We start from the raw sequence: 14,938 nt of genomic DNA on the forward strand, positions 1-14,938 counted from the left end.
TTCTACATTTAAATTGTCTGATGGATATAACAAGAGAATATTTTTTAAACATATCTTGCCTCAAGTTTATTTGTTAAAACAGCATAAGACATTGGTCATTTGCAAATTGTGCATAGGTAGGTATATCACAGTAGTCCATCTGTCTTCACATTGGCAGGAGTCTTTTCTATGAGGCCTTCAAACCTTGGGGTCTGCATACCTTGGAGAGCCTAAGCTGGAGCTGAATCCTGGGACTTAGCTGGAGTTTTGGCCTCTGCCTTGTTTGAACCCTGGATTTTGGTTGGCAGAGCCTATGTCCCTTGCCCATGTAAGGGGTCAAATCCACTTCTCAAGTTTGAGTTGAGCAATGAAAGCCAGACAGCTGAGTCTGATGCTGGGGCCCTTTGGTATTTTGGGCATGAGACCTTCAGCTCCACAAGGGCACTGAAGCCCTCTGTGCATGCACTCACTTCCTTTTCTATTGTAGGCCTGCATCTTCTTCATCCCTTTCTTGTGCTTCTTGGCAAAGTTCATGTACCTCAGGGACTTGGGATCAGCCACCTTAAGAGATTCAGGGCTTTGTGACCAGTGATTCTGAATGCCATTTCTGTGCCATTTGCAGGACTGGTTGTATGTGATGTGGTTCTTGGAAATGGCCATGTTTACACATAACCTGTTGCTCCTGCAGTACCTGGGATCATGAGAACAAGAGATGTTAAAGGTACAGAAAGCACATATCTGGCAAAGATATAAATGATTAGAGAACAAAGTTGAAATTATAACTAAATGTAACTAAGATTGAGGCCTAGTGTATACTGAACAGATGTAATATCACAAGATTCTTGGAATCCAACCTGGCCACTTCAAATGTATCTACAAAGCTCTTGGGACTAGATCTCAGGTGAAACAGAGTCGAAAATGGGTTAAATGAACAGGTATGAAGATTAAGGCCATATATAGCAGACATGTGGGCTCTGGAGAGATGGCTCAGTGGTTAAGAGCACAGAATGCTCTTCCTGAGGTCCTGAGTTTAATTCCCAACAACGTGGTGGCTTACAACCATCTGTAATGCAATCTGATGCCCTCCTCTCCTGTGTCTGTAGAGAGCCACAATGTAATCATATAAATAAAATCAATAAATAATTTTTAAAAGGTACAGGTGTAAGGTTTTGCCACAAGGAATATTAAAGAGCCCCCCTTTGTGTCATTATTTTTTCCAGCAGCCATTACAAATAATTTGTAAAAAGTTTCCTCAATCTATAATTTATCACTGTATGGATGCTATCTTGATGGGTAATTCTAATACAGATACCTTATAAAAACTGTTTGTTAAAGTAAAGATATTTTTGGCTTGTTGGGGATCAAAAATTTCTGAAAAATTACATGGAGGGGATTATATCAGTAATCTAGGGCATAAGAAAGGTCTTCAGAAAACCCAACCACAAAAATTATAGATCAGAAGATATCAATTTCAAACTCTTAATAATTTTTCAAATTTTTCTATGAGATATTTATTGGCTACAGTCAATAATTGGATTAACTACTCAAGAGTTAAGTAATTAATTTCAAACCTTACAAGGTGATTCAACCTTAAAGAGTCTAGTAACCATTTAAATTATCTAATACTTATACCAAGAAAATCATGGGAGGTACAAACTGAGTGACAATCCTGCTAGGTCATAGAGATATCTATTTTGTTAACTATGTACAAAACATCTATTTACAAGCCTGATCCTACAACTCAACTTGTAGCTACCTAGAAATATTTGTCTGTGTCATTCTATGGAGCTAGACCTTTCTCTTGAGGTCTTCCAATCCTAAGGAGGCCTCTTAGGTCTCTTTTCTAGATTATTGTTTTATGTGTCCTGCTAAATGCTTCTCTGTTGTTCTTGCAAGCTCAAAGAGAAAACCCCTGCCTTCCAAACCAAAACAGTGAGCTCAACAAAGATCCAGTTACTTATAAAAGAAGTCTTTAGCTCCTTCCTTATACCCTTACCAGGTTGAACCATGTTACCACCATTGTGGAGATGTTCCAAGCAAAGTCAGTAGGGGCCATACCACTTCACTTTTATGGTGAGGTAGCTCCAGGCCACCAAGCTAGGAAAAAATAGATTATTGTATCTCCTTTCAGACTAAGAAAGGAACAATAAGTCTCAAATATTTTAGATTGGTATGGAATTCTTTATGATGATAGAAATTTAAAGTTGTGTTTGCTACAACATAATGTATATATGATCCAACTCTTGTTTAAAGATAGATGTGCCTATAACTTGAATGCAACTCATTTAAAAATGTAATTTAAAGTCCTAATCTTATGAAAATTACTATCATAAATAGGATGAAAGATAATTAAGAAATACAAGTTAGTGGTCAGTCACCTATAAACATTCATAGCCATGAAGGCATTGAGAACTAGTAGCCATGGTAGTTACTAATATAGTTGATTGCAAGAGTAGGCTTTATTTCGCTACCTAAATATGTTTTCAAAGTTAAGCCAAAATAAGTAACTAGAAACAAACAAGTTTGTCTAATTAGATATACTTGAGAGAGATAGATGGTCTTTAAATGCTTAAGAGATCTGCAGAATATGACATTTATGCTGTTTTAATAAAAAAGGAAGTGGGTTGACAGATATATCAGCTCCAGTAAGTAACCCCAATCTCCTCCCATAGAGATGTTGGGTACAGCAAATCTACACCTGGAATTTGCTTCAAATGTGTTAAGTCTGGCCCCTGGACTATAAATGTTGACTGCTGACAGTATTCTGTCCAAACTGTGGACAACCAAGACAATGGGAAGTTGATTGCCCCACTTTCCTTAGACAAGATGTGACAGTCCACCCAAGTTCCAGCTGGAAAAATAAAAGTCTGTCAGATCGCCTGAGCCTGGTGACTGAAGATGGATGTCCCACAAAACAGAGGAACTTTAGGTGACTATCCAGGTAGAATCTGTTCAGGTAGCTTTTATCCAGTAAGTCTCTGTCAGTTCTACAGATCTGGAAGCTGCTTGCTCTGCACTTCCTGTTTACTCAGTAAATCTTTATCCTCAGGGCTCTGATCAGGTTGAAGACTAGGTAGTTAGAGTTTCACATTTTTCCTTGTTACCAGATTGAAAAAAGAAAAACCCACAAAAGAGGTGAAAATTTTGTGAAGGTTAAAAGATATAAAAGCTTAAGTTGTAAAGAATCTAAATGTTTTAGGGTCTAAAAAGGTGTTTTAATGTTAGTATACAAGGTTGTAATGCATAAATGGTCATAAGAAAATTATTTAAGATATATAAAAGGAATGAAATATATCAGGTAGATACTGATATATTTTCTCCAAAGTACCCAAATATAAATGGATTAAACACTGTGAAAATAATTCTTACCCTGATAGTTCTGATAGTTGTTCTTATTGTATAAAATTTACTGTTATTAGAGACAAAGCCATTTTTTGAGCTAAAGGGAGATGTTGAGATGACCCACACATACTATATTTACCAGCTATGAGAAAGTGTGTCCTTGTGCTTTCCATTGTTAATTAAACCAGCACCAGTCTAGCAGGATATGTAAATGTCACATCCTCAACTGCTCCAAAAAGAAAGGCCCACTACCCTCCCAAAGCCAAGTGAGTTACTCTCAAGTGAGGGGTGTGACTTTTTACATAATACAGGGCTGGTGGCTTGGAGGTAGGCAGGAGACTTGGCAGAATGTCTGGGCAAGATGCAGGCAAAGGCAGAGAGGACTATAGATTTCTCCTTGTCTCCTTAAAACCTCAAGTGAGATCCCATGAAAGCCCTGCAATCATAAATATATATAGTTATAATTTTCAAATACAATAAGATTATGAAAATGTGAGCCAGGGAAAGATTACATGTCTGCAATCTTGCACTCAGGGGGCTGAAGGAGGAGCATCATGACTTAGAGGCCAACTGGGGCTACATATTGAATTGGAGACTAATCTCTGAAACCCAGAGTAGCCATCTACCTCAGAAAAATTACAAATAACTAACCAAACATATTATACAAATATATTAATTACACATGTATTTGTATACTGTGATACAAAAAGTGCCCTACTAAGTATAAAACTGTATAGAATGATATTTCATCAATGAATATTTAAAACTGTTCATACAAGAAATGACAGCTACAACTGATCAAAGAAATGATTGCATATGTATGTATTCACAGATATATTCATATGTAGTGCCTAGAAGAGGCAAATGGAGACAGAAGGAAGTAGTGGCTGCTTAACAGTGAGGGGGTGAGGGAAGAGGAAGGAAGTTAGAGGATTGACAGCTCTTGGGTGTGAAAAGGAAAATATTGTGAAATCGACATGGTAAGATTTGCACAAATTTGTGAACGTACTAAAAGTCCCTGAAGAGAACACTTAAAATATCTGAACTGCATGATACTTATGGCATATAAGTTATTCAATAAAAGTATTTAATGGTTCAAATTCGGGATCAGTGAGGAAGGGCATTTGTCACCAAGCCTAATTATCTCAGTTTGGGCCTTGGAACCATGTGGTGGAAAGAGAACTGACTTCCTCGAGATATCTTGTGACAGTAAGTGGGCTGTGACACACACACACACACACACACACACACACAAGCATACACACAAATTAATAAAATGAATATTTTAAAAGAAGACAGAAATTACATGGAATTGTGGACTGGATACCTATAATAAATGACATTATTGCAACAACCTGAAATGTGTGAGTGGCACCTGGGAACTAAACACTGTACCATCAGTGTTCATTTCCTGCTCTTGATTGTTGGGTTTCGGCTGTGCAGAAAAATGGCCTTGTGGGAAGGACACACTGCTATTTTCACTAGAGAGCACCAAGAATTATTTGTTGGTGATGGGAAATCACTGCAATTGACTCTGAAGTGCTAGAGAAGCATAGGGAAGGGGAAGAGCGCAGCTTCTTTGTCAGTTATGAGTCCTTCAAAACATGATTAGTAAGAACAAGTTTGATTTCAAATAAGAAAGCACAGATGACATGCTGGGTTCTAGGCAAACAATGGGATCAAGGAGTGTGCTTCCCTGGCAGCCATCAATGCACCCAAAGAGAGGAAGGGATTGTAAGATCCCTTATCCAATTGTAACTGAGCTGCTGTTTTTATAAGATTTCCAGTTGGTATCATTCATTGTGAAGTTTCATAGAATGTTGGCATTTTTAGCAGGGCAGTAGTGGAGGTGCACACCTTTAATCCCAGCACTTGGGAGACAGAGGCAGGCAGATCTCTGTGAGTTCTACGCCAAGCTGGTCTACGGGGGGGGGGGGGGGGGGGGGGGGCAGGGGGGGGGACCCAAACCGACCAATCAAACAATAAAACCTGGCATTTTTGACATTGTGATTAAATTTCTCATAATAAATAAATAAATAAAATCTTGACACAGATTACATTCCAGAGTTACATTTTATTTTCATGATGCCTAGAACAGGAGCAGAGGGCAGCCTGTGGTTTTGGTGCTTCTGTTTTCTGACTTCTAATTTGGGAAAAAAATTGGCATATAATTTAATAAGGGAAAAGAAACTCAGATTGGCTTTAGAAAATATGGACTGTATGATCCCAATATCTTTACTGTGTTGCAACCTACTTTGTGAATGCACACTAGGTTGTCTCCTTTGTAATGTAAAAATAAAGAGGCCTAGGTACCATCAGGGTAATACTCCCAGTGGTTTGGGGGAATGAACCTGGGACTGAGACCATCTGTTTAAGGACTGCCAATTTTTTCTTTATGAGAACAATAAAGGTTTTGTGTTCTAGAGTAGATACTGTGTTCTGATTTCCCTTCCTTCCTTAGTCTTCAAATGCTAATAACCAAAGTTTGCCATTACATATGCCATTCTGATGAGCATCATACAAAAAGTGTGTGTACATGATGCTCAGGCCTGTGCTTGTGTGTGTGTGTGTGTGTGTGTGTGTGAGAGAGAGAGAGAGAGAGAGAGAGAGAGATCACACTGACTTCTTAACATAGGTCTAAAGAAAGCTTTCTGAATTCACAAGGTAAAGTAAAGTAACAATCCTGTCATCCAATGTATTTAGGGGTCTTCCGCTTACAAGTGTCTTAATTAAAGACCAGTGGTAGAAATGAAGTTTGGGAAACAGGAATAATTGCAGTAGTGCATGTGGAAGATCTGTGTCTAACCTTAATGAAGTAATTTAGCCCTTCAACGACTTGGACATTATACTCGATGGCTTTGAATTTTTCATATTTCTCATTGGTTTTCTCTTCAAGCTGTGGTCTGACCTTATGAGGAGAAAGAATGAGATAATGTTAGGGCTGTGTTGACTCATCTTACCTGAGTCACAAATCTGGGAACCTCTTCTTGCTGAGAGTCCACAGAGATGCTGAGAACCTGGACTGGCTGCTCAAGCCTCTAGCCTCTAATGTCAGAACTTGGAAGACTGAGGCAGAAGAATGTTATTCAAGAGGAGCTTGAGGTATATAGACAGATCCAGGCTAGTTGGGGCTACCTATTGAGTTGTGCCTCCGAAACACACACACACACACACACACACACACACACACACATACACACGCACATGCACACGCACACGCACACGTGCACATACACACACACACACACACACAAATAAGATAAAATAAAATAAAATAAAAACAAAGCAAAATAGAATATAGTCATGATTTGCAATGAAGGGCCCCAATAGGTACATCTTTATTTGATCAGTTTACAAAATAAATGACACCTAGAGGAGATTTTCTCTGGGATCCTTCAGAGTATTCCAGGAATACAATAACTGCCTCTGGCCTGACACTGTGTGGAGATCCATCAGACCATAATCTTGGGGAAGTAGACTGAATTTCCTGACTTAAAAGGGGCTCTCTGTAGTATGTGCAACATGGTGTTCTCTGGAGGGGAATGGTTGCTGTGACTGAGAAAATGCTTCCTAAAAAGACAGCTTACTGCCTGCTTCTCTGCTTCCCAACCCTTTAGTGGGAGTTGTCCCCTGAGGCTGTCTTCAACAATACAGGACAGAAGAGTGACATCTGAAGCTGAGCCACCACCCTGTACCTGTTCACCTGACAGTAAAGGGCTTGGCAGCAGTGCCTAACATCCTTTTTGCCTAATATGTTATTTGGTCTAAAACCTGTGATCATGAAAGAGTTCTTAAATAAGTTCTATTTTATAACATTCCCTAGATATCTTGGTTGCTTTAGGACTATTAATTTGGGGGGGGGGGAGTAGAGCTGGTTTCTTTCAGTGCTATATTTAGCTTTAACATTTTGTAGCCTGATGATTGATACCTAAGAAAGACTGCAGAAATGTTACTATGTAATGGTTCATAGCTATTTATCTTTCAAGGGAATTTGCTCTGAGGCCCTGGCTTCCACAGAGGAGGCAAGTTTTCTACATTCCCTCTGTATTCTGAAAATCAGAATTTTCAGAAATTCTTGAAAATCTCCCCAGTATGCTGAAGCTGGGCTGTGGGAAAGGACAGCTTAGTTTCTTATCTGAGGGACTCTTAAGCATTTTGAGTCTTGGTTTCATCCTCTAAATATAGGATGGAATGCATCCTTGCCTTCCTGGAGGCTTTGAAGATCAACTGGGGGGGAGGGAGAGAAATCAAAGCTTTTAAAACAGCAAAGCTCCTTCTAGGGTGAGGTGACCTTGTTGATATCCATGCCTCCTTCTGCTTGTCTGAAGATGGAGGAAAATATTTCTAAATAAATTTTACCTTCGAAGATGTGGTGAACAGATGATTTCATTAACAAGGTAAGTACTTTCAGTAGCTTCCTAACTTAAAATTTATATGCTGAAATTGTGTCTTATGTCTGTATGAAGTCTTCAAAGAACTAATGAGATATGTTCAAATATTATCGTAGCCAGCATTATGACACACTCGGTAGTCCTCGTTACATGAGAGGCTAGAGGCAGAAGGTTTATCTGAACTTGAGATGTATGGAGCACTTGGAGAAATAGCTAGACCTCCGTTCTGCTTCAAAAGAACAGTTTATTCTAGATAATCAGATCTTCAGCTATTAAAAATCATGAAAATCTGCAGTAATTTTAAATAACTGTATTTTTCTGTCTATCTTGTATAGCCCTGGACCCTGAAACATCATGAAATTTTTATTTCAATCAACATAAATATCAACTATGCATTATCATCTATGCTTATTTGTTTTTGAAGACCTTTTTATGCATAGTATTTTAGTTGGTCCTTTTAGCTGTTTCTTCTTAAAGTAAAATTGAGGACTTTTCTTGGCATCCTATTTAAGGCCCTAGATCCTCCAAGCCTTCTAGGATGCCTTATATCTAAACCTACAAGAAAGTGAAGTCTTGGGTAGGAGTGCCTACACTTCCAAAGAACTTGGAAGAAATGTGAGGTGAGCATGGATCTTCCCTGACCTCTCTGTGCCAAAAATATTAAGTTGTGTAATATGAAGAAGGACATGTAGAACCAGAGTTTCTAAATATGGTAAACTTTGAAACTTCTTTTAAGAGAATATTAAAGTATGTCAATGCTGGTTGCTTAGGATATACCATACTTTATAAAGTTAATAAAAACTGTCTATGTCTATGGTGGATTTTTACTTGCAGTTTCAAAAATGTTTAGCCTCAAACATGAAGAATAAAATGGCAAATACCTTAATTTCTTCTATTGATTGTTTTGGGCTGGTTGTTGTGGTTTCTGAGTCAGAATTTCTCTGTTTTAACAGCTCTTGGCTGTTCTGGAACTAACTCTGTAGACCGGGCTAGCCTCAAACTCACAGATAGCTGCCTTAATCTGCCTCCCAAGTGCTGGGATTAAAGACATGGCCCGCCATGCTGGGTGATTATCTATTTTTAGAAGGGCTTGCATGTATCACAGCCTGGCCTGGAACTCACTCTGTAGCTCTGGCTGTCCTAGAACTCACTATGAATGTTGAACATCTTTCTCTTCTGCCTCTACCTCAGAGCCCTTGGATTATAGGCATGGTCTTGAATGTCTGATCCTTCTGCCTCTGCTTCCCAAGTGATGACTTTATAGTCAGAAGGTAATGTATTAGGTACTATCTCAAACATGTTAATGGGAAGGCTAATCTTTAGAAGACTTGTTGGGTGTCAAGAGGGAAGTACTAGGAATAACAGGGAATAGGGCACTGCGTTCAGTTCTGAGTGACAGAAGCATAGATATCTTTTATTTTATTGTGTTCTTCTGTATTTAAACAATCTAGAAATCAAGATAAACATGAAACACACACACACACACACACACACACACACACACACAGCCCAAATCCTCTTCCCAGAGGGCTCAGACTATCTTTAAACAATAACAAAAACAGCACACCAGGGGAAAAAACCCTCCCAAATTACCTTTCTTTAGATTATATAACCCATGGTCTGGTAATCTTTGTATAACACCAGAATCTTAGCCTTCTTTTAATCCTGTACATCAACTGACACAGCCTCACTCTATCAGCTTTGTAGATTTCTATGTGGTTTGACTTACAGAACAGAAATATGGCCTTCTAAAAAGAAGTATAGGGAAGTTGGCTTAAGAGGCTGTTGTGGACCATTCTTAGTGAGGTGCAGAGGTTTATATCTAAGGTCTTTCTAACCAAATCCTCTCAAGTTGACAGGATTAACCAGCGTGATGGTCAATCAATGAATAATTTATTTCATTGGAGACAGAACTTTTCCCATTATGTAACACACACGGGCTTTTCTTGAAATCTTTTATGTAGTCCATCTTGATCTTGAACTCATGAATCTGTCTCAAATTCTGGGTTTCTAAACATGTGCCACTGTGCTGAGTGCTAAATCTGCCAACTTTAAATGGCTTTTTCTTGTAACGTTCTTTGCTGTTGTTCAGACTCAGAAAATGACTTTTTGGAGATGTAACTGAGTGATGGAGTTCTTTGCCAAGCTTGCTTGAGGCATTACATTTAATCCCTAGTATCACCAAAAGAATATTCCCAGAGCAGCTCATAGAACCCTTCCCTTGAAGACAGCCATATAATCCAGAAACCTTGTTCAAAACTTCCTCAGTCCTTTTGTGTAGGTCTTGACCCTAGCAGGCTATTTAACTGTTATCCTGGATGTGTCAGAATACCTGGGGACTCCAGCTGCAACTGGGATGTTGGCGGAATGGGTTGGGTTCACCAGAGCAGAGTTTCTGTTCCCAGCATAGGTGCGCACCAGAAGGAGCATGGGTCTCTCTAGAAAATTATTTTAAAATATAGAATGTTTCATGAATTTGTATGTCATCCCTTGACAAGGGACATGGTAATCCCTGCATCATTACAATTTTTAATATACATGCTGCCAAAGAGAGCACAGTGTTCTTGGTTCTGATTAGAAACTTCACAAAAAATGATTCTAACTTGAAACCTTATAAAACCTACAGCTCACTTGCAATCAAATAATGGTTTGTATCATACCTTCCTCACTACAGGTATATTGGTGGCTGTCAGGGAAGCACACTCCTTGATCCCTTCCTTTGTCCAGAACCTAGCATGTTATCTTGACTTTTGTATTTGAAAATTACAAGTTATGTTTTGAAACAATCATAACATATAAAGAAGCTGCCCCTCCCCTCCCCCGTGCCAAGTGGAGTTGCAGTGATTTCCCATCACAAACAAATGCTTCCTGGTGCTCATTAGTACGAATAACAGTGTGCCCTTCCCACAAGGCTGTTCTCCTGCACAGACAAAACCCAACAAACAAGAGCAGGAAATGAACACTGATGGCACACTGACATCTTGTCCCCAGGTGTCACTCAAGTTTGTCATGTTGTTGCAATAATGGCCTTTATCACAGAGGTTAAATCCAGAGTCATGTATTCCATTTAATTCTGTCTTCTGTTAAAATTCTTATTCTGTCTGTGTGTGTGTGTGTGTACCATAGCATTAAGCCCTGTGTCTCCCTGGATTATACTCATAGAAAATATTTTTCTATGGATTTTTGTCTACACTCCATTAAGAAATACCCTGATCTTCCAAAGCCATAGCATCAGATATGATGATACTGAGCTCTCATACTTTTAGCTATTGCCTGTCCTATCATAGCAGCATTGAACACATTAGACCTAATATCCACAGTAGTGTTAATGCAGTAATAAATAGGTGCAGATCTAATCTTTAAAGTTCTAATAGCCTTTTCACATTCAGCATTATTATTCTTAAAAGCTAAACATTCAATTAATTCTGCTCTTGCATCTGGATCTGATATTGCTCTGTTTACAGTTAAAGTTAATCACTGTAAAAACAAACAAACAAACAAACAAACTCAAAGCTTCATCTGAGCCTTGAGTTTTCTTGGTAAATGATTGTCTTCACTGTTGTTCAGCCTTGTCCCAAGCATTTAAACCTACTGTAAGACATTGGACTGAAGCAACATCATCAAACAGAATCTGCATTTGTAACTCAGCATATTCACTCTCACCTAGCAACTGGTCCTTGAGAATATTAACACTTCCAGTCCTATTATGTTGTTCCATAGCCAAGCCTCAACTGTCCAGCATGTCAGCCCCTGTAGTTGAGGGCTCGATTCTAAGTTAGCTGTAGTTAAATCCCAATATTTTAGAATTACACAATTTTGCATGGCTTAATTATTTAGTGCCTGTTTCACATATGGGGAGTGAATGCTATAGGCTATACTCACCTCTTTACTTTTTTTGTTTGTTTGTTTTTGTTTTTATTTTTTTGAGACAGGTTTTCTCTGTGTAGCTCTGGCTGTCCTGGAACTCACTCTGTAGATCAGGCTACCTAAAAAAACTCAGAAATCTGCCTGCCTCTGCCTCCCAAGTGCTGAGATTAAAGGCATGTGCCATTACTGCTCAGCTATAATCACCTCTTTAAATCTCCTTAGATCTAGCATCCCTATGGACTGCCATCTGAATTCATCATAACCTATGGTTTCTGTATTGTGAAGCTAGCTGGATGGCTGCCAGTGCCTTCTGTCAGGCAGGAGGAGACTCCAGCAAGGATAGTGTATCAGTCAGAGTTCTCAAGGGGACAAGAACCAGTGGGACTCAAATATACATAGTAAAGACTTTGTTAAGTCAGCTGTATTAAAACTGCAACCTCAGCTAGGCAGTGGTAGCACATGACTTTAATCTCATTCTTGGGAGGCACAGGCAGGAGGATTTCTGTGTTTGAGGCCAGCCTGGTCTACAGAGTAAGTTCCAGGACAGCCAGGGATATACAGAAAAACCCCATCTCAAAAAACAAAAACCAAGCGAAACAAAACAAAACTAAAACAACAATAATGACAACAACAACAAAAATAACCCAAAAACCCTGCAACCTTAGCTGAACCACGCCTGAGAGGCTGAGAACTGAAAATAAAGTGTCTGCCTGATTCTTGAGGTTGGAAAAATACAGAGATGTTAATGTTGACATTCAAAGGCTGTCAGCCAGGTGTGGGGACCCTGGCCTTTAATCTCAGTACTTTATAGGCAAAGCCCTGTGAAGTTCTCTGAGTTCAGGGATAGCCTGATCTATATAGTGATTTCCACAGCACCCAGAAATACTCTGTGAAACACTGTCATAAAAAGAAAAAATATTTAAAGAAAGGTGAGTCAAAGAAGGATATTTCAAATCTTTGACTTGGCGCAAAATGAATCATCATAATGAAAGACATGTAGGAGAAAGCGAGAGGGAAATACTCATCTTTTCATTCCAGGGTTCACACTCTTATGACAACAGACAGCACAGGAAAAAAAAAGTGGGGCATGTTCATGTAATCAAAGGTTTAAATGACACAGTTCGATCATTTGAAGTTTCAAATACTCAAGAACACGTGTCCAATTTTTAATGCTTTTCTTTGGCGCAAAAAAAAAAAAGAAAAGAAAAGAAAAAAAAAACCAGCTACCTAAAGATGTGATTACACAGTGAGGTTTGTGACCTCCTGGTGAAAGACTAGGTAGGAGAACCAGCAAGCCATGTCTGTTCAGATTCTTGGTCTATCTGTGAGGAGGTCTATCTCTATGGTACTGGGCAGAACCCCTCCTAGAATGAAGATTTTATGACCTACTGCCAGTCAAGGCTGGTTAAACACCCTGCCCAGTGTCAAAACCTACACAAAAAGGCAGAGGTAATTTTGAACAAGGTTTCTATGTTGTATGACTATTTTCAAGGGAAGTGTTCTATGATTTGCGTTCAGTAAGCATATTTTTTTGTTCATACTAGGGATCGAACGCAGTGCCTTGAGCAAACTGGCAAAGATCTTCACCACTGAGATACATCTCCAATATATCATTTTCTGAATCTGAAATCAGCAAAGAAAGTTATAAGAGCATGACATTTAAAGTTGGCAGATATAGCACTGGGCACAGAGGCACATGCATAGAATCCCAGAATTTGAGAGACATTTCAAGAGGACTTGAAATTCAAGATTCATGATTTCAAGATCAAGACTCACTACATTAGGAATTCAAGGGAAACCTCTGTGTGCTACATTGGAAAAGGTCTCTCTCCAATGAAATCAATTATTAGAACCCAATGACCATCATGTTGGCTAATCCTGTCAATTTGACCTGATTTGGTTAGAAAGATCTTAGATACAAACCTCTGCACCTTACTAAGAATGTTCTACAACAGCCTCTTAAGCCAAGCTCCCTATATTTCTTTTTAGAAAACCATATTTCTGTTCTGTAAGTCAAACCTCATAGAAATCTACAAAGCTGACAAAGTGAGGTTGTGCCAGTTGATGTACAGGATTAAAATAAGAAGCCTAAGATTCTGATGTTATACAAAGATTACCTGACATTGGGTTTTATAATCTAAAGAAAGGTGATTTAACAGTTTTTTTTTTCTGTTGTTTAAAGATAGAGTCTCAGTCTTCTGGGAAGACAGATTTTGCTTGTTTATAGATATGTGTATTTCATGCTTATTTTGATTTCTAGATTATTTAAAATAGAGAAGAACCCAATAAAATAACAGACATCTATGTCTCTGTCACTGACAACTGAACCTATCTACCCCCTTCTCGCTGGTGGAATCGCTCCAGTGGGCAGAGATGTATGAGCAGTCCTATTCCCTTTGCTCTGCCCTATTACCTTTTATGCCTAGCTTTTCCTCTTAATACCAGCAATTGTTCTAAAGAGTATTATTCCCTTTTAAATGGTTGGGATAGTATCTGATAAGTTACCTACTGACTGTAAACCCATGACTTGGGAAGCAGAGTCAGAAGATATCAGACATTCAAAGTCATTCCTGTTATCCCAGGGCTCTGCAGGTGGAGGCAGAAGAGTCAGAAGTTCAAGGTTCTAGTGAGTTCCAAGACAGCCTGGGCTACAGAGTGAGTTCTAGGCCAGGCTGGGCTACATGCATGACCTTTTTAAAAAAGATAATCACTGGGCATGGTGACCCATATCTTTAATCCTGGTACTTGGGATGCAGAGGAAGGCAGATCTCTGTGAGTCTGAGAACAGCCTGATCTACAGAGTTAGTTCCAGGACAGCCAGGGGTGTTAAACAGAGAAACCCCGACTCAAGAAACAAAACAAAATAAGAACAACAACAGGAACAACTTTAATAAAACATCAAGTAAATCAACAGCAGTAGAATAAATGAAGGTGTTTGCTATGTGACTCTTCATGTGTGGAGATAAACATTTTAGAAACTGCAAGTAAAAACAGACTATAGACAGTTTTATCAACTTTATAAAGTTCGGTGGAATCTAAGCAACCCTCCTTGACATTATTAAGTATTCTCTTTAAAGAACTCATCAAGGTTTAGCATATTCAGACACTCAGGTTATGTATGTCCTTCCTTATATGACATGACAGGATGACATTTTTGGCTTAGACAGTGCAGGGAGGAACCATGCTTACCACACCTGAGTCTTATGCACACATTCCTGCTCATGTCCCCCATCTCAGTTCCCCCAACTCCACTCAGCATTTCCTTTAAGGGATGCTGTAAGACTTACCTAAGGCTGCACTCATTTCCCAGTAATGAGATAAAACATTAGAGGAGGAGTTTACAGATGCCTTTAAAACTC

The 14,938-nt window shown here is 39.0% G+C and overlaps 1 protein-coding gene and 1 non-coding gene across 2 annotated transcripts; both read right to left on the minus strand.

Annotated features, from left to right (window-relative positions):
- Positions 1–315: 315 nt before the first annotated feature.
- LOC127665647 (60S ribosomal protein L29-like) lies at positions 316–639 on the minus strand. The gene has a single exon (XM_052158138.1). The coding sequence runs from the start codon at positions 637–639 to the stop codon at positions 316–318; it is 324 nt and encodes a 107-aa protein (XP_052014098.1).
- Positions 640–10,164: 9,525 nt separating this feature from the next.
- On the minus strand, positions 10,165–10,269 carry LOC127666454 (U6 spliceosomal RNA). Its single transcript, XR_007973647.1, has one exon. It is a non-coding gene; the product is annotated as a U6 spliceosomal RNA (small nuclear RNA).
- Between the last annotated feature and the right edge of the window lie 4,669 nt (positions 10,270–14,938).

Source organism: Apodemus sylvaticus, chromosome 15 (genome assembly GCF_947179515.1).
Source record: "Apodemus sylvaticus chromosome 15, mApoSyl1.1, whole genome shotgun sequence".
Classification (NCBI taxonomy): Eukaryota; Metazoa; Chordata; class Mammalia; order Rodentia; family Muridae; genus Apodemus; species Apodemus sylvaticus.

Bases quoted from the DNA above. Each gene is read 5' to 3' on its own strand.
- LOC127665647 (XM_052158138.1), bottom strand. From the start codon at position 639: ATGGCCATTTCCAAGAACCACATCACATACAACCAGTCCTGCAAATGG.